We start from the raw sequence: 18,811 nt of genomic DNA on the forward strand, positions 1-18,811 counted from the left end.
AAGACCCATTACTTCGATCGATTATATATTGAATCCCTTTTCTAAGCAATACCGCTCTGTTATTGGTCTGTTATATACTAAATACTAAACTAAATACTAAACAGATACAGATCAAAGGGATATCCTCTGGCATTAGAAAATATTCATCTTGACAAGAAATTCTCTATATGTTAAGATATCTCTGATAAGGGCTATAGCTCAGTTCGGTAGAGCAACTCGTTTACACGTGCGCCAATGCTTTTCAAAGGAGCTTATTATGCAATGAACATAATCGATCTTATTGCAAAATCAATGTCTTACTTCATAGATTCGAGAGAATAGGAGAACAGTAGCCTGACAAACAGTCGGTTCAGTCCGATTCAGGTGCCAATTCAGGTGCCTAATCAAATAGAACCCTTATGGATTTGCTAGTTGATAAGGTAAATATCCAGCCCACTAAATGCTAGGCGTAATGAGGATAAGGGCCTCCAAAAAACTTCTTTTCGTTCTATGAACTTTAAGGTGTATGAAGTCTCATAGTTAACTCTTGCAGTGGAACGATAGAGACTCCATTTCACTTAGGTTGATTTAATTTAGACCAGAGGCAGACCTAAGTCAAGGTAATCCTCCTTTGAAACACTTTGGTATTGCTCCTAGATAGATCATAATACAAAAAATCAATCAGAGCACAGGGAGCCATCTCATTATCTTTCCGTAAAGAAAAACTATGGTGGACTAACTGATCTTTAAATCAGTTTATGAAAGAGCCCAATGCAAAAAAATGCATGTTGGGTCTTTGAAACAGTTCAAATCATTTCGATAATAATCCGTTTGATCTGTTTTACCGAGAAGGTCTACGGTTCGAATCCGTATAGCCCTAATATGCCCTTTTTTCTATTTTAGGATCTCTATCCTATGTTTTCTTTAGTTTAGTATAGTTTTCATTTTCGCATTAGTATTTGTTTATAGACTGGATAGGCGCCTGCGACATAGAATAGAGATAAAAGCATTACCAAAGGCTCATTCATCGAAAATCAAAATCATACAGACAGGAAAAGAAAAACGAAAAATAGAAAAAATAAAGTAAAGAGTAAATAAGAAAACAGAATATTCTGTCTCATAGTTCTGAAATAGAGTTCTTTATTTTTATTTTTATAGTATTACTTCTCATTATACTGCATAGATTAGTCCTACTATCTTAATTAGGTTCTAATTATTCTAATTAGTAGTATTCTCATTTTTATTTAATAGTCTCTTATTATTATTAAATAGTAAATAAAGGATAGAGCTATTCTTTTTTTATAGAGATTCTAGAGAAAGCGAGACAAAGTGAAACGATAAAGTTTTCTTTATATAAGAATTAGATCTACATACACCATATCTAAATAGAATGGAAATCCAAAAGAAAGGGAGTTGGGATTCCATTGGATGAATCTTTAAAGAAGATGCAGCACAGAGGAAACAAAGGCTAAACTAAGCGCTTTTGTTTGAACAAAAAAGATTCTTGTTTCACCGAGGAAAAGAGAGAAGTTCTGGATAAATTGACAATGCTGAATTGAATTGACTAATTTAAGTTCCGCCTATTCCACATTAATGGGAGTACATTATGTTTCTGCTTCACGAATATGATATTTTTTGGACATTTCTAATAATAGCAAGCCTTATTCCTATTTTGGCATTTTCGATTTCAGGGCTTTTAGCCCCGGTTAGTGAAGGACCAGAGAAGCTTTCTAGTTATGAATCGGGTATAGAACCCATGGGAGGGGCTTGGGTACAATTCCGAATACGCTATTATATGTTTGCGCTCGTTTTTGTTGTTTTTGATGTGGAAACCGTCTTTCTATACCCTTGGGCAATGAGTTTCGACGTATTGGGTGTATCCGTTTTTATCGAAGCTTTGATTTTCGTGCTTATCTTAGTTGTCGGTTTAGTTTATGCATGGCGAAAAGGAGCCTTGGAATGGTCTTAACTGAATATTTAGACAAAAAAAAAGAAGGAAAAGATTCTATTGAGACAGTTATGAATTTGATTGAGTTTCCCTTACTTGACCAAACAAGTTCCAATTCTGTTATTTCAACTACACTAAATGATCTTTCGAATTGGTCAAGACTCTCCAGTTTATGGCCCCTTCTATACGGTACCAGTTGTTGTTTCATTGAATTTGCTTCATTAATAGGTTCACGATTCGATTTTGATCGTTATGGATTGGTACCAAGATCAAGTCCTAGGCAAGCAGACCTAATTTTAACAGCCGGTACGGTAACAATGAAAATGGCTCCGTCTTTAGTGAGATTATACGAGCAAATGCCTGAACCAAAATACGTCATTGCTATGGGAGCCTGTACTATTACAGGGGGAATGTTCAGTACGGATTCCTATAGTACTGTTCGGGGAGTTGATAAGTTAATTCCTGTGGATGTCTACTTGCCGGGCTGCCCTCCTAAACCGGAGGCAGTTATAGATGCCCTAACAAAACTTCGTAAGAAGATATCGCGAGAAATAGTTGAGGATCGAACTCTATCTCAAAATAAAAAAAGATGTTTTACTACCAGTCACAAGCTTTATGTTAGGCGCAGTACTCATACAGGAACTTATGAGCAAGAATTGCTCTATCAATCACCATCGACATTAGATATATCTTCTGAAACTTTTTTAAAATCCAAAAGTCCAGTACCTTCCTACAAATTAGTGAATTAGGAGGGGGGGGCTCTTTTGTGTAGAAAAAGAAAAAGCAGAGCAATCTTTCAAACTTGCATCCGAAATGGGAAATATTTATACAAAGAGGGAGAGATGAAGACAATGCAGCAGGGTTGGTTATCTAATTGGCTAGTCAAACATGAGGTGGTTCATAGATCTTTGGGCTTTGATCACCGAGGAATAGAGACTTTACAAATAAAAGCAGGGGATTGGGATTCCATTGCTGTCATTTTATATGTATATGGTTATAATTATTTACGCTCCCAATGTGCTTATGATGTAGCACCCGGTGGATCTTTAGCTAGCGTGTATCATCTTACAAGAATACAATACGGTATAGATAATCCAGAAGAAGTCTGCATAAAAGTCTTTGCCCAAAAGGATAATCCTAGAATTCCGTCTGTCTTCTGGATTTGGAGAAGTGCCGATTTTCAAGAACGCGAATCTTATGATATGGTGGGAATCTCTTATGATAATCATCCGCGCCTTAAACGTATCCTAATGCCTGAAAGTTGGATAGGCTGGCCCTTACGTAAGGACTATATAACCCCCAATTTTTATGAAATACAAGATGCTCATTGAATGATAAGAAATTCGTGCTCACTTATACAACACAACTCCAGATTTTATTCAAGTCAAGGAATATTTTTAGGTTCTTTTCCTAGATGAAACGGAATACCTATTTATAATTAATTCCTATTATACAAAAGCATTCCAGATAGACTGAGCCAAAAAAGGGTTTCATTTGGATTCCCCTATTTTGAAAATCACATATTAATTTCCTTCATATGAACAGAAAAATAGGATGACTCAAAGAAGTTCTCTACCAGGAACTTTGTATCGCGCACATGACTTAGCACAACTAGGAAAATAAGATAAGATAAAGATAAGCAAGACTAAAAAAATATTCGTCGGAATAGTGGAATACAAAATAAAGAAACGCAAAAAAATAAAGGGGAACCTAATCTCACCCCCTTCCTTATCATAAAGAAAGGGTATATTTTAAAACTTCTCTAAAAAGAAGTGCCTCTATATTTATATTATAGATTTATCCACTTAGATGAATAAATCATACTCTATCTATATTATATATTATTAATAAATATGTATCACAATCCATCTCGAGGTATTTGGATCAATACCTATTCGGTGGATCTTTTTTTTTCTCTGCCAGGAACCAGATTTGAACTGGTGACACGAGGATTTTCAGTCCTCTGCTCTACCAACTGAGCTATCCTGACCTTTTCTTGTGCATCATCCTAGTAGAGTATTTGTATCTATGTCAATTAAAAGGACTAAAAAATCAATTAAAGTATTTCAAATTCAAAATTTGAAAGGGGGGGGGTAGCCCTATGCATTGTGCATGGTTTACTTAAATAATACTTAAAAATAGAGTGAATAACCAAGATTTCTTGCCGATACTCTAATAAAAAAGAAATCTATTCAATGAATAGGATAAGATCCATTGAGTTCTCTTCGCATTCCTTTCCTTTGTGAAAGAGTAGAATGAGAAAGCTAATGAATCTTAAACCCATTGATAAAAAGAAAAAAAAAGAGGATTTGGGGATAGAGGGACTTGAACCCTCACAACTTAAAAAGTCGACGGATTTTCCTTTTACTAGAAATTTCATTGTTGTCAGTATTGACATGTAGAATGGGACTCTCTCTTTGTCCTCGTCCGATTAATCCACTTTCTTTTTAAAAGTTCTCAAAACTTTGAATTTGAATTGAAGAATTTGATTATTCAATATTCGAATGGAGTGGATTCACAATAATTCAAAATAAAATTATGATATGAGTTTTTTATTTCATAATCATTTCGAATTTTATTTTGAAATTTTAAAAAAGATAAAGAACCTATATTATAATATGAGTTCTGTGATTAATCGTTTGCTATGTCAGTATCTATACGTGTTTATTAAATGTATAAAGTATAAAACCCCTCTTTCTCTAATTTAGAATTAGAAGGAATTCCACTAACAACACAACGTAATTAACTCGATTCGTTAGAACAGCTTCCATTGAGTCTCTGCACCTATCCTTTTCCTTTGTATTCTAGTTCGAGAATCCCTTCTCAAAACACGGATTTGGCTCAGGATTGCCCTTTTTTAATTCCAGGGTTTCTCTGAATTTGGAAGTTACCACTTAGCAGGTTTCCATACCAAGGCTCAATACAATCAAGTCCGTAGCGTCTACCGATTTCGCCATATCCCCACTTCCCTCTTCTTTGAGACCAGGATTCCTTGTGTAATTTCATCCATCTCTTAGTTTTTTTTTTGAATCATTGAGTTCATCACTCAACGTAGTCTAGCAGTTCAGTTCGACTCTATTTGAGAGACCCCGCTTGCTTATTGCAATTCTGAATTACATTGATTCTATCCTTGATGTATTTGCAATTCAATCCGAATCAATATATCCAAAACTTTTTATCTCCCCCACCTCCCGTCTTACTTTTTTATAGTATTCGAAATTATACTATAACGCTGGATATTTATTCTTTTTTTCTAATCAGAATTATCAATTTTATTTACTCTGACTTTATGTTCCCCTTAGTGAAATATTAATCCTCAAATTATTAACAAATAATAAAGTCTATAATGATCGAATGAAAATACCCATAAAGTCTATAATTTTCTTTTTAAATATCCTATAGTTAAGCATATCAAGCTAACTTTATCTTTAAGAAGTTTTAGTATTTTTTTATTTAGTATTTTTTTATAAGTAGAACTTCAAATTTAGAACTAGTTAATAGCTAAGAGTAATAACTAATATCTGAGATTTTACGGATTTCCTATACTATACCTATTTCTATTTGTTACACTATTTCCGTTATGTAAGCCCACTTAGCTCAGAGGTTAGAGCATCGCATTTGTAATGCGAGGGTCATCGGTTCAAATCCGATAGTCGGCTTTTTTTTTCTCTATCGATGTTCTACGAACAAGAATCTCTTTTTTTCCGAATTAAATGGAGAATCCAGGATCTTTTATGTTTTTTACCTTACTATTTTGCTAGATACAAAACAATAAAATAAATAATATATATACAAAAAATACAAAAAATACAGATTTTGATGAAATTCCATTTTTTGTGGTACTTTAGTTGATTTTACTCTGTTTATCCTGTAGTTTAATTCAGTTTTAATTTCGATGTATTCTGTAATGTAAATACAATGAAATTAATTGTGTAAAATGAAATTTCAATAAAAAAAAGGAGTCTTCATGTCCCGTTATCGAGGACCTCGTTTAAAAAAAATACGCCGTTTGGGAGCTTTACCAGGACTCACTAGAAAAACACCTAAATCCGGAAGTAATCTTAAAAAAAAATTCAATTCTGGGAAAAAGGAGCAATATCGTATTCGTCTTCAAGAAAAACAGAAATTGCGTTTTCATTATGGTCTGACAGAACGACAATTACTTAGATATGTACATATCGCTGGAAAAGCAAAAAGGTCAACAGGCCAGGTTTTACTACAATTACTTGAAATGCGTTTGGATAATATCCTTTTTCGATTGGGTATGGCTTCAACCATTCCTGGGGCCCGCCAATTAGTCAACCATAGACATATTTTAGTTAATGGCCGTATAGTCAATATACCAAGTTTTCGTTGCAAACCCCGAGATATTATTACTACGAAAGATAACCAAAGATCAAAAGGTCTGGTTCAAAATTATATTGCTTCATCGGACCCGGGGAAATTGCCAAGCCATTTGACGATTGACACATTGGAATATAAAGGACTAGTAAATAAAATCCTAGATAGGAAGTGGGTCGGTCTCAAAATAAATGAGTTGTTAGTTGTAGAATATTACTCTCGTCAGACTTGAACTTAATGAAAAAAGGAAAGGTTCATAGAATTTTCTTCCCCTTCCCCTTTCCCCGAACTAAATAGCCCTAAGACCATTACCATTAATTCGTATTTTCCCATCAACTAGCTAAAATTGATTAACCCTAGGATTAGGATCCTTTTTGCTTTTTTCCTCTATGTTTACATACCACAGTAATTTGCTATAGAGAATTTTTAATTTCTATTAAATAAAAATAAGATAATATAAGATATTATTACTGGAATAAATTGCTATTTGATTTGATACATTGTGATCCTTAACGTTGATGAATTAAGAAAAACGGAAAGAGAGGGATTCGAACCCTCGGTAAACAAAAGTCTACATAGCAGTTCCAATGCTACGCCTTGAACCGCTCGGCCATCTTTCCTACATAACTTATTATGGAAAATAAACTGAGTGAATAGCGAGTTTTCTTATTCCTGCAGTACAGGTACAACCGCAACCGCTCGGGGGTTCCCTAGTTCTATTGGAAAAATTCCTTTTGATCTAGGTGGAAGGATACAGGATTTTTTACTAGAAATTGCGCTCGCTATAAAATAAAAGTTTTAATTTAGGTTTTCCCGCAACTAAAGAAAAAGAGAATGCAAGAATTCTTCTTATTGCATAATAAAATAAAGAAACCTTAGAATTCCGTTTGCATAAGATACGCTACACCATTGAAATCAAAAATAGAGTATGAGACAATTAATAACTTTGAAAACACGAAATAGTTGATGACATAAGTTGTTGTTCAGAAATAGGAAAGTGGAATGAAATCCAGTCTTAGTCAAATATTGCATATCTCTTCGTGTCCAAGCAGAAGGAAAAGGATACAATTTGAGCTGAGCGGAAAATCCATATCTCTCTTATCCATTTAAAACATATGGATTTAGAGCATATGGATCAATCTATTTATAATTATAAGAATCGAATGTGTTTGTTTTTATGTTATTTTGTGAAGGAATGAAAACAATTCTATATAGAATGGCTTGGGAATTATGCCTAGATCCCGTGTAAATGGAAATTTCATTGATAAGACCTTCTCAATTATAGCCAATATTTTATTGCGAATAATTCCGACAACCTCAGGAGAAAAAAAGGCATTTACTTATTATAGAGATGGTGCGATTTGACTCTTTTTTTTTTTGCTTTTTTTTAGACCTACCTATACCTCAGTCTTAGGAAAAAGAAAAGGGGTTGGCATAGAGAGAACCAAATTTGTAAAGCAAGCAAACCCACGCTTCGGGAAGGTGAGGCGAACTAACAATTCCTTCCGTCGTGTATCCTCGATTGATGCGGCTTCAGATACTTCAATTGTAGATTTGAGTATTGAGCGAAAGGTTACACCTACAGGATATGGTATGGTATGGATTACAGGCCACTCTATTAGTATCCGTAGGCAGCATAGGGGAGAAAAGCACTACACCTAGAAATAGGAATCAACAAGAGAAAAACTTTGGTAGAAATTACCCCTTTCCTGATCGGTATCAGGGCTGGGAAGAATGGTTGGGATAACAAACAACCATCAGGTTTGTACTTTGGATACCCCTATAACCATCAAAGATCGTTGAAGTAGCTAATTCCTCTAAATAGGAGGCGTTGAGAACAAAGAAATTATTGGAGCTATCGTTTTCCTCTAGCATTAATAGAATTCATTGGTGTTAAGAAAAACCTCTTGTGGGAAGGTTGGCTAGAGATTTCTTGGAAAAATACCAGCCCCTTTCGGTTCATAATGAGACGGGACTAATTCTATTTTGATTCTATAGATTAAGATTATTTCGCTTAGTACTATTATGTACAGAAGGGAGGAGCCGTATGAGATGAAAACCTCATGTACGGTTTTGGAACGGAGATTTTTTGAATAGAATGAACGACCGTAACGGATGTTGGCTCAATCCGAAGGAAATTATGCGGAAGCTTTGCAAAATTATTATGAAGCTACGCGACTAGAAATCGATCCCTATGATCGAAGTTATATACTCTATAACATAGGCCTTATACACACAAGCAATGGAGAGCATACAAAGGCTTTGGAATATTATTTCCGGGCACTAGAACGAAACCCCTTCTTACCGCAAGCTTTTAATAATATGGCCGTGATCTGTCATTACGTGCGACTATCTCCACTATAGAAAGACAAAAAAAGAGAGGATCAAATTTTCTAGTAAATACTGGAAAAAAGGGCTTTCTACATAGGGATCGTAAAAACAACGATTTTTCCCTATCAGCTGTAGGAAGGAAGGACACTTCACGAGAATCAAAAAACGAAGAAAGTATGGCCTATACTACTACTCTATGGATAAAGTTTCTCAAATTGATAGAGAAAGCACCGTAAAGATCAATTAGTGAGCGACTGGGTCGATACAACTAAAAAAAACTGCTTACTTATCCCATGATATGGGGCAAAATTTAGGAATCCGCTTATGTAATAGAGCCGATCCACTAAGGGATTAAGCAGCGGTGTAGTATCAGATCCCAAAGATAGTAAGTTCTTTTTTCTTTCTTATGGAAAAAAGTCTTTTTCAAGGATTCTATAGAGATTTCATATATGAAACCGGGATAGTTACCTTTCAGAAAATTTGAACGAAGGCTCTATATCTATCTATGCTTCATTCTTCTGAAGGTGGGAAAAAAGATCAAACTAATTATTGAGAAAAATTAGGGTTTGAAACTTAGGTAATTAATTTCTTCTGCTTAACACAAGAACAAATTGGATCGATTTTTGATAAATCGAATTCAGTTAAGATAGGGGAAATTAAGATAGCAATTTCTGAGCCGTATGAGGTAGGAAACTCTCAAGTACGGTTCTAAGGGAAGGAACTGCCTATTCCGACCGAGGAGAACAGGCCATTCTAGAGGGTGATTCGGAAATTGCGGAAGCTTGGTTTGATCAAGCTGCTGAATATTGGAAACAAGCTATAGCGCTTACTCCGGGAAATTATATTGAAGCACAAAACTGGTTGAAGATTACGAAGCGCTTTGAATTTGAATAAGACCATGCTCCTTTTTTTTCCTAAAATGGATGGTTTGGTTGTTGATCCATTAATCAAATAAATTAGGTCGTAAGATCGAATCAAGAATTTCATTATATCCATTTCTTATACCTTCTATTTTATAAGATATTTCATAAGAATAAACCATAGGGATAGGGTCTAGAATAGAAGTAATAAAGTGAATAAAAAAAAGGGGGCCAATCTAAATATTGCTAATATATTAGAACCATCTTATTAATAATTCTAATGAGTTATCTTGGAATTTAGAATCAAATAAAAAATAAAAAACCCTATATTATGCTCAAGGAAAGTAGATATAGATAGGAGCTTATGCCCTAAAAAAAAATACACTAGTTTCTTAAATTTAAAATAAAAAAGATTTTTTCTTACGCCGAGAAATATTTGTTTTTTCAAGATAAACAATGTCCGTTAGGCACCTAACCTTTATGTCATAATAGATCCGAACACTTGCCTCGGATTGACTTTAATATATAATTGCTCCAGTGAATAACTAAAAAAAAAGAAGGGTGGTAGTATAGTAAAGAAAAGAACTAATCACAATATCTATCTTTCAAAATCTATCTTTCAAAATCTATCTTTCAAAGATTCACTAAAAAAAAAGACAGTTGGCGGGTCTCTTTGTATGTCTTGTCCGGAAAGAGGAGGAGTTAATGATTATTCGTTCGCCGGAACCAGAAGTAAAAATTGTTGTGGATAGGGATCCTGTAAAAACATCTTTTGAGGAATGGGCGAGACCCGGCCATTTCTCAAGAACACTAGCTAAGGGCCCTGATACTACCACTTGGATCTGGAACCTACATGCTGATGCTCACGATTTCGATAGTCATACTGGTGATTTGGAGGAGATTTCTAGAAAAGTTTTTAGTGCTCATTTCGGGCAACTTTCCATTATCTTTCTTTGGTTGAGTGGCATGTACTTTCATGGTGCCCGTTTTTCCAATTATGAAGCATGGCTAAGTGATCCTACTCACATTGGACCCAGTGCTCAGGTAGTTTGGCCTATAGTAGGGCAAGAAATATTGAATGGTGATGTAGGTGGGGGTTTCCGAGGAATCCAAATAACCTCTGGTTTTTTTCAGCTTTGGCGAGCATCTGGAATAACTAGTGAATTACAACTCTATTGTACTGCAATTGGTGCATTGGTTTTTGCAGCGTTAATGCTTTTTGCTGGTTGGTTCCATTATCACAAAGCCGCTCCCAAATTGGCCTGGTTCCAAGATGTAGAATCCATGTTGAATCACCACTTAGCGGGATTATTAGGACTTGGGTCTCTTTCTTGGGCGGGACACCAAATTCATGTATCTTTACCAATTAACCAATTTCTTGACGCTGGGGTGGATCCTAAAGAGATACCACTTCCTCATGAATTTATCTTGAATCGGGACCTTTTGGCTCAACTTTATCCTAGTTTTGCCGAAGGAGCAACCCCTTTTTTCACTTTAAATTGGTCCAAATACGCAGAATTTCTGACTTTTCGTGGAGGACTAGATCCAGTAACCGGTGGTCTCTGGCTGACCGATATTGCACACCATCATTTAGCTATTGCTATTCTTTTCCTAATCGCAGGTCATATGTATAGGACCAACTGGGGTATTGGCCATGGACTTAAAGATATTTTGGAGGCTCACAAGGGCCCATTTACAGGACAAGGCCATAAGGGTCTTTATGAAATCTTAACAACGTCATGGCATGCTCAATTATCTCTTAACCTAGCTATGCTAGGCTCTACAACCATTGTTGTAGCTCATCATATGTATTCTATGCCTCCCTATCCATACCTAGCTACTGACTATGGTACACAACTTTCCTTGTTCACACACCACATGTGGATTGGCGGATTTCTAATAGTCGGTGCTGCTGCACATGCAGCAATTTTTATGGTAAGAGACTATGATCCAACTACTCGATACAACGATCTATTAGATCGCGTCCTTAGACACCGCGATGCAATCATATCCCACCTTAACTGGGTATGTATATTTCTAGGTTTTCACAGTTTTGGCTTGTACATTCATAATGATACCATGAGTGCTTTAGGCCGTCCACAAGATATGTTTTCGGATACCGCCATACAATTACAACCTATCTTTGCTCAATGGGTACAAAATATCCATGCTACTGCGCCTGGCGTAACAGCTCCTGGTGCAACAACAAGTACTAGCTTAACGTGGGGAGGCGGCGAGTTAGTAGCAGTAGGTGGCAAAGTGGCTTTGTTACCGATTCCATTAGGAACCGCAGATTTTTTAGTCCATCACATTCATGCATTTACCATACATGTGACTGTATTAATACTTTTGAAAGGTGTTTTATTTGCTCGGAGTTCCCGTTTGATACCCGATAAAGCAAATCTAGGTTTTCGCTTTCCTTGCGATGGGCCTGGCCGAGGGGGAACATGTCAAGTATCTGCTTGGGATCATGTTTTCTTAGGTTTATTCTGGATGTACAATGCAATTTCGGTAGTCATTTTCCATTTCAGTTGGAAAATGCAGTCGGATGTTTGGGGTACCATAAGTGATCAAGGGGTGGTAACTCATATTACAGGGGGAAACTTTGCACAGAGTTCCATTACGATTAATGGGTGGCTTCGAGATTTCTTGTGGGCACAGGCATCGCAAGTCATTCAGTCTTATGGTTCTTCATTATCTGCATATGGTCTTTTTTTCTTAGGTGCTCATTTTGTCTGGGCCTTCAGTTTAATGTTTTTATTCAGCGGCCGTGGTTATTGGCAAGAACTCATTGAATCTATCGTTTGGGCTCATAACAAATTAAAAGTTGCTCCTGCTACTCAGCCTAGAGCCTTGAGCATTATACAAGGACGTGCTGTAGGAGTAACCCATTACCTTCTGGGTGGAATTGCCACGACATGGGCATTCTTCTTAGCGAGAATTATTGCAGTAGGATAGTGGCTAGGAGGATTTGAAAGGCATTATGGAATTAAGATTTCCCAGGTTTAGCCAAGGCTTAGCTCAGGACCCCACTACTCGTCGTATTTGGTTTGGTATTGCTACCGCACATGATTTCGAAAGTCATGATGATATTACTGAAGAACGTCTTTATCAGAACATTTTTGCTTCTCACTTTGGGCAATTAGCAATAATCTTTCTATGGACGTCCGGAAATCTGTTTCATGTAGCTTGGCAAGGAAATTTTGAATCATGGATACAGGATCCTTTACACGTAAGACCTATTGCTCATGCGATTTGGGATCCTCATTTTGGTCAACCCGCTGTGGAAGCCTTTACTCGAGGAGGTGCTGCTGGTCCAGTGAATATTGCTTATTCTGGGGTTTATCAGTGGTGGTATACAATAGGATTACGCACCAATGAAGATCTTTATACTGGAGCTCTTTTTCTATTATTTCTTTCTACGCTGTCCTTAATAGCGAGTTGGTTACATCTACAACCCAAATGGAAACCAAGCCTTTCGTGGTTCAAAAACGCGGAATCTCGTCTCAATCATCATTTGTCAGGACTTTTCGGGGTAAGTTCTTTGGCTTGGACAGGACATTTAGTTCATGTTGCTATTCCCGCATCCAGGGGGGAGTACGTTCGATGGAATAATTTCTTAGATGTATTACCCTATCCCCAGGGGTTGGGACCCCTTTTGACGGGTCAGTGGAATCTTTATGCCCAAAACCCTGATTCGAGTAATCATTTATTTGGTACCGCTCAAGGAGCGGGAACTGCCATTCTAACTCTTCTTGGGGGATTCCATCCACAAACACAAAGTTTGTGGCTGACTGATATGGCTCACCATCATTTAGCTATTGCATTTATTTTTCTCATTGCCGGTCACATGTATCGAACTAACTTCGGAATTGGGCACAGTATTAAAGATCTTTTAGAAGCGCATACTCCTCCGGGGGGTCGATTAGGGCGTGGGCATAAGGGCCTTTATGACACAATCAACAATTCGATTCATTTTCAGTTAGGTCTTGCTCTAGCTTCTTTAGGGGTTATTACTTCCTTAGTAGCTCAACATATGTACTCTTTACCTCCTTATGCATTCATAGCACAAGACTTTACTACTCAAGCTGCTTTATATACTCATCACCAATATATTGCGGGGTTCATCATGACAGGGGCTTTTGCTCATGGAGCTATTTTTTTCATTAGGGATTACAATCCGGAACAGAATGAGGATAATGTATTGGCAAGAATGTTAGACCATAAAGAAGCTATCATATCTCATTTAAGTTGGGCTAGCCTCTTTCTAGGATTCCATACCTTGGGCCTTTATGTTCATAACGACGTCATGCTTGCTTTTGGTACTCCAGAAAAGCAAATCTTGATCGAACCTATATTTGCCCAATGGATACAATCTGCTCATGGCAAGACGACATATGGGTTCGATATACTCTTATCTTCAACGAATGGCCCCGCTTTCAATGCGGGTCGAAGCCTATGGTTGCCCGGATGGTTGAATGCTGTTAATGAGAATAGTAATTCGCTTTTCTTAACAATAGGACCTGGGGATTTCTTGGTTCATCATGCTATTGCTCTAGGTTTGCATACAACTACATTGATTTTAGTAAAGGGCGCTTTAGACGCACGCGGTTCCAAATTAATGCCGGATAAAAAGGATTTTGGGTATAGTTTTCCTTGTGACGGCCCAGGGCGCGGCGGTACTTGTGATATTTCTGCTTGGGACGCATTTTATTTGGCAGTTTTCTGGATGTTAAATACCATTGGGTGGGTTACTTTTTATTGGCATTGGAAACATATCACATTATGGCAGGGCAACGTTTCACAATTTAATGAATCCTCCACTTATTTGATGGGATGGTTAAGAGATTACCTATGGTTAAACTCTTCACAACTTATCAATGGATATAATCCTTTTGGGATGAATAGTTTATCGGTATGGGCTTGGATGTTCTTATTTGGACATCTTGTTTGGGCTACTGGATTTATGTTCTTAATTTCTTGGCGGGGGTATTGGCAGGAATTAATTGAGACTTTAGCATGGGCTCATGAACGCACACCTTTAGCTAATTTAATTCGCTGGAGAGATAAGCCTGTGGCTCTTTCCATTGTGCAAGCAAGATTGGTTGGATTAGCTCACTTTTCCGTGGGTTATATATTCACTTATGCAGCTTTCTTGATTGCCTCAACATCAGGCAAGTTTGGTTAATTTAGTTTGTTTTTTTGTACTGTATCAGCACCTAGTTCATTACTCTTGATAGAGAGGGAGGATCCGCCTTCTTAAATTTCTTTTTCTATTTATTTTTCCATCTAGGATTAGAACCGTATACTTGATAATAATAGCAACGGCACATTATGGCAAAAAAGAGTTTGATTCAGAGGGAGAAGAAGCGGCAGAAATTAGAACAGAAATATCATTTGATTCGTCAATCTTTAAAAAAAAAGATAAGAAGCAAAGTTTCTCCCTTGAGTTTGAGTGAAAAAACGAAAATGCGAGAAAAATTGCAATCCCTACCGCGTAATAGTGCACCTACACGCCTTCATCGACGTTGTTTTTTGACCGGAAGACCTAGAGCTAACTATCGACATTTTGGGCTATCCGGACACGTACTTCGAGAAATGGTTTATGAATGTTTATTACCGGGTGCAACAAGATCCAGTTGGTAAGGATAAAATACCCTTTCGTATTTGTATGGATTTCTGGAATTGATAATCATAGAGGAGCCCTCTTTACCATTCTGTATAAATGGACTATTCTATTTGTATAGATATGGTAGAGGGACGTATCGAACCCTCTTTTATCCACTAGTTACCCCTCTTTAGTTTAAGAGTATAGAGCAGTTTGGTAGCTCATAAGTCTCATAACCTTGGGGTTGCGGGTTCGATTCCCACTACCGGCCCCATACTCCTTCTTTAATGATATATGCATGATATATACATCATCCATTTGTATCTGGATTTTTTGATTTCCTAAAAGAGTTTTGGTCTAACAGTTTTTTCTCGGAAGAAGACAACAAATAAAAGAAAGAATAAAAGAAAGAATAAAATACGAAAGAAAAGCGTCCATTGTCTAATGGATAGGACAGAGGTCTTCTAAACCTTTGGTATAGGTTCAAATCCTATTGGACGCAATCTTATTTCTATCTATTCTTTAAATAACTATACTAAACTAAAAACAAAGAAAACTTTTTTGCATGATTCAAATAACAAGAGTAGACATGCAAAATAACAAGAGTAGATATGCCAAATTTATTTGTTACTGAAGGGAAAACCGTTCCAGCTGTTCCTGAATAGCTTCCTTCAAAAGGATTTCCGCTTGCTCGGTGAATGTCTTGCTAGAAGATATAATTTCTTGGAATTGAGGTTTAGTATCTTTTAGGTGTTTACGTAACTCATCCAGAAATTTATTTACCTGTTCGATTTCTAACGAATCAAGATATCCTCTTGTTCCGGTATAAATAGTAGCTATCTGCTCTTCCACTGGGAGAGGATTTGCCTGGGATTGTTTAAGCAATTCCCTTAATCGTCGACCCCTTGCCAATTGATTCTGACTTGTTTTATCGAGAGCAGAGGCGAATTGTGCAAAGGCTTGTAACTCTGCGAATTGAGCTAGTTCCAATTTTGATTTGCCAGCTACTTGTTTCATGGCTTTAATTTGAGCCGCGGATCCTACTCTGGAAACAGAAATACCCACATTAATAGCGGGTCGAATTCCGGCATTGAATAGATCCGCCGATAAGAATATTTGTCCATCTGTAATGGAGATTACATTAGTAGGAATATAGGCGGAAACGTCTCCAGATTGAGTCTCAACTATTGGTAAAGCGGTCATACTTCCTTCGCCTAAAAGAGAATTTAATTTAGCGGCTCTTTCTAAAAGGCGTGAATGCAAATAAAAAACATCCCCTGGATAAGCCTCACGGCCGGGAGGTCTTCTTAATAGAAGGGACATTTGGCGATAAGCTTGTGCCTGTTTGGAGAGATCATCATAAATTATTAAAGTATGCCGTTCGCGGTACATAAAATACTCAGCCAGGGCTGCTCCCGTATAAGGAGCGAGGTATTGTAATGTAGCAGGTGAATCCGCCATTTCAGCTACTACAATAGTGTATTCCATGGCCCCCTCCTCATGGAAAGTAGTTACTACTTGAGCTACGGAGGATGCTCTTTGACCGATAGCTACATAAACACATATTACACCTTGCCCTTTTTGATTGAGAATTGTATCTGTAGCTACTGCTGTTTTGCCAGTCTGTCTGTCCCCAATAATTAACTCTCGCTGACCGCGCCCTATAGGAATCATCGAATCGATAGCAATAAGCCCTGTTTGAAGAGGTTCGTATACGGAACGCCTGGAAATTATACTTGGAGCAGGAGATTCAATTAAGCGAGATTCGGAAGCTATAATTTCGCCTTTCCCATCAATAGGTTTAGCCAGAGCATTTACAACACGACCCAAGTAAGCCTCACTCACGGGTATCTGAGCAATTCTTCCTGTTGCTTTTACAAAACTGCCCTCTTGTATCATCAACCCATCGCCCATTAATACAATCCCAACATTTTTGGATTCCAAATTCAGAGCAATACCCCTAGTACCTTCTGCAAATTGGACTAATTCACCCGACATTATTTCACCAAGACCTATAATACGAGCAATCCCATCCCCCACTTGAACTACGCGACCTATATTCTCAATCCCTACTTTCCTATTATATTGTTCAATACGTTCGCGGAGAATTTTATGAATTTCGTCGACTCGAAGGGTTGCCATTAGTGTTTCTTGACTCTTTTTTCGAAAGCAAGGGGAAAAATAATGCCTAAATTCTAAACGAAAGTAGAAGTTCAAGGCCTAATTAATTTAATTATCTCTTCCATTCCAGGGACCCGAGAATGCCAATATTAGCACGAATCGTACGGAAATGTAACTCGGTATTCAAACAACTATTCAGAGTTCCTAGAGCTCCTTGTACGGCCTGTTGGAAAACCCGCTGTCGGACCTGATTCATTGCCCTTTGTTTTTCAAAATAAAGGGTTTCGTTTTTAGACTTTTCTAATTGTTCCAAACTAATAGAAGTAGCATTAATCAAATTTGCTTTTTCTCGTTCTATCTCAGAGTATCCATTCATTCGATACTCATCCGCTTCTAGTTCGACTTTCTGTAATCGAATCCGAGCTTTTTCGAGTTGCTCAATGGTCCCTCTACGCAATTCTTCTGAATTTCGAATAGTACTCAAGATCCTCTGTTTTCGATTATCTAATAAATCTTTTAATGAAAGTAGATTATTTTGTAAGTTTACAACTTTTATGATCTCTTCCCGAACCAAACATGAATCTTTCGATTCATTTGGCTCTCACGCTCCTTTTTTTCTTTTTTTGCTATAGCAATTTCCATATCTTTTTTTAAGTATAAGTAATGAGCCTATCCTCTATCTTATTTTTTATGTTTATATTTCAATATACCGAAACCTATATAAGACTAGATAAATATTAAGAGGACTCTTCCGCCTAGATAAAAATATATCATGGTCAGCAAAGTTGTTTCTTTATTTATATTTGCCCTTTAGTTAATAATTTCAATTTCATTAAGAAAAACTAACTAAATAAATGGAAAATGAAAATTAATAGAATTCTTTTTTTTTTTTCTTCAAATCCAAAAAATTTCTCTTTTTTATACATAGGTCGTCGATTCGGCATTGGTTAAAAAAGGGCAGGGTGCCCCTTCTTTTTTTTTCTAGTAAATAGTTCAAACCATTTTATCGATATGAGTGTTCTATATCAGATAAATTTTACATTAGCTATTTCCCGTTTAAATTCGGTACTAATACTAATATAGTTGTAGAAAGAGTACCTCTTTTTGCCTGGACTTCAAGCAGTTTAGCTTTAACCGTGTTAATGGTCTCACATTCTTGGTTTATAGAGAATCAAAATTGATTTACCAATGAGTCGCGAAATGCTATGGTTCTTCCATATGATTTCTGAATTTATTCAGAAGTAATTCGTCGAGATCGTGCACCCTTTTCTTATTTATCCGAAAAATACTAAAAAATATTCTAAAGTGCAGCCGGATAGATCCAATCTATTCTTGAAATAGACAACTCGCACACACTCCCTTTCCAAAAAAAATCAAAACACCAACCACTACAGTTAGATTTATTAGATTTGTTGCTAAAATATCGGTATTAAGCCCGAAACTGCCAGCGGATGGCCAGTGAGCTAAAAAAACGAAAGAATGGGTTACATTTTTCATATGCTCTCCTCTTATAGATAGGACGAACAAAGAACAAAGTTTTTCGATCACTTACTTCGCTCGCCCTTTTTTGATCGGTTTTTTTAATGCAAATAGATTCAATCTAGTAATTTCTTTTAGATTAAG

At 36.8% G+C, this 18,811-nt stretch overlaps 4 protein-coding genes and 4 non-coding genes across 8 annotated transcripts; 5 read left to right on the forward strand and 3 right to left on the reverse strand.

The window, feature by feature from the left end:
* Positions 1-172: 172 nt before the first annotated feature.
* LOC123421674 (photosystem I assembly protein Ycf3) lies at positions 173-9,863 on the forward strand. The gene is made up of 3 exons (XM_045107579.1): positions 173-7,622; positions 8,382-8,609; positions 9,333-9,863. Exons 1-3 carry the CDS (start codon positions 7,499-7,501, stop codon positions 9,491-9,493), a joined length of 513 nt encoding a protein of 170 aa, XP_044963514.1. The 5' UTR covers positions 173-7,498; the 3' UTR covers positions 9,494-9,863.
* Positions 3,845-3,917, reverse strand: TRNAF-GAA. Its single transcript has one exon. It is a non-coding gene; the product is annotated as a tRNA-Phe (tRNA).
* On the forward strand, positions 5,514-5,586 carry TRNAT-UGU. Its single transcript has one exon. It is a non-coding gene; the product is annotated as a tRNA-Thr (tRNA).
* On the reverse strand, positions 6,802-6,888 carry TRNAS-GGA. Its single transcript has one exon. It is a non-coding gene; the product is annotated as a tRNA-Ser (tRNA).
* Positions 9,864-9,952: 89 nt separating the features above from the next.
* Positions 9,953-12,417, forward strand: LOC123421665 (photosystem I P700 chlorophyll a apoprotein A1). The gene has a single exon (XM_045107572.1). It carries the CDS (start codon positions 10,165-10,167, stop codon positions 12,415-12,417), a length of 2,253 nt encoding a protein of 750 aa, XP_044963507.1. The 5' UTR covers positions 9,953-10,164.
* LOC123421666 (photosystem I P700 chlorophyll a apoprotein A2) lies at positions 12,351-15,492 on the forward strand. Its single transcript, XM_045107573.1, has one exon. It carries the CDS (start codon positions 12,443-12,445, stop codon positions 14,645-14,647), a length of 2,205 nt encoding a protein of 734 aa, XP_044963508.1. The 5' UTR covers positions 12,351-12,442; the 3' UTR covers positions 14,648-15,492.
* Positions 15,493-15,497: 5 nt separating this feature from the next.
* TRNAR-UCU lies at positions 15,498-15,569 on the forward strand. Its single transcript has one exon. It is a non-coding gene; the product is annotated as a tRNA-Arg (tRNA).
* Positions 15,570-15,588: 19 nt separating this feature from the next.
* Positions 15,589-17,308, reverse strand: LOC123421668 (ATP synthase subunit alpha, chloroplastic). The gene has a single exon (XM_045107574.1). The coding sequence runs from the start codon at positions 17,207-17,209 to the stop codon at positions 15,695-15,697; it is 1,515 nt and encodes a 504-aa protein (XP_044963509.1). The 5' UTR covers positions 17,210-17,308; the 3' UTR covers positions 15,589-15,694.
* Between the last annotated feature and the right edge of the window lie 1,503 nt (positions 17,309-18,811).

This window comes from Hordeum vulgare, unplaced genomic scaffold, assembly GCF_904849725.1.
Source record: "Hordeum vulgare subsp. vulgare unplaced genomic scaffold, MorexV3_pseudomolecules_assembly, whole genome shotgun sequence".
NCBI classification, from domain to species: Eukaryota; Viridiplantae; Streptophyta; class Magnoliopsida; order Poales; family Poaceae; genus Hordeum; species Hordeum vulgare.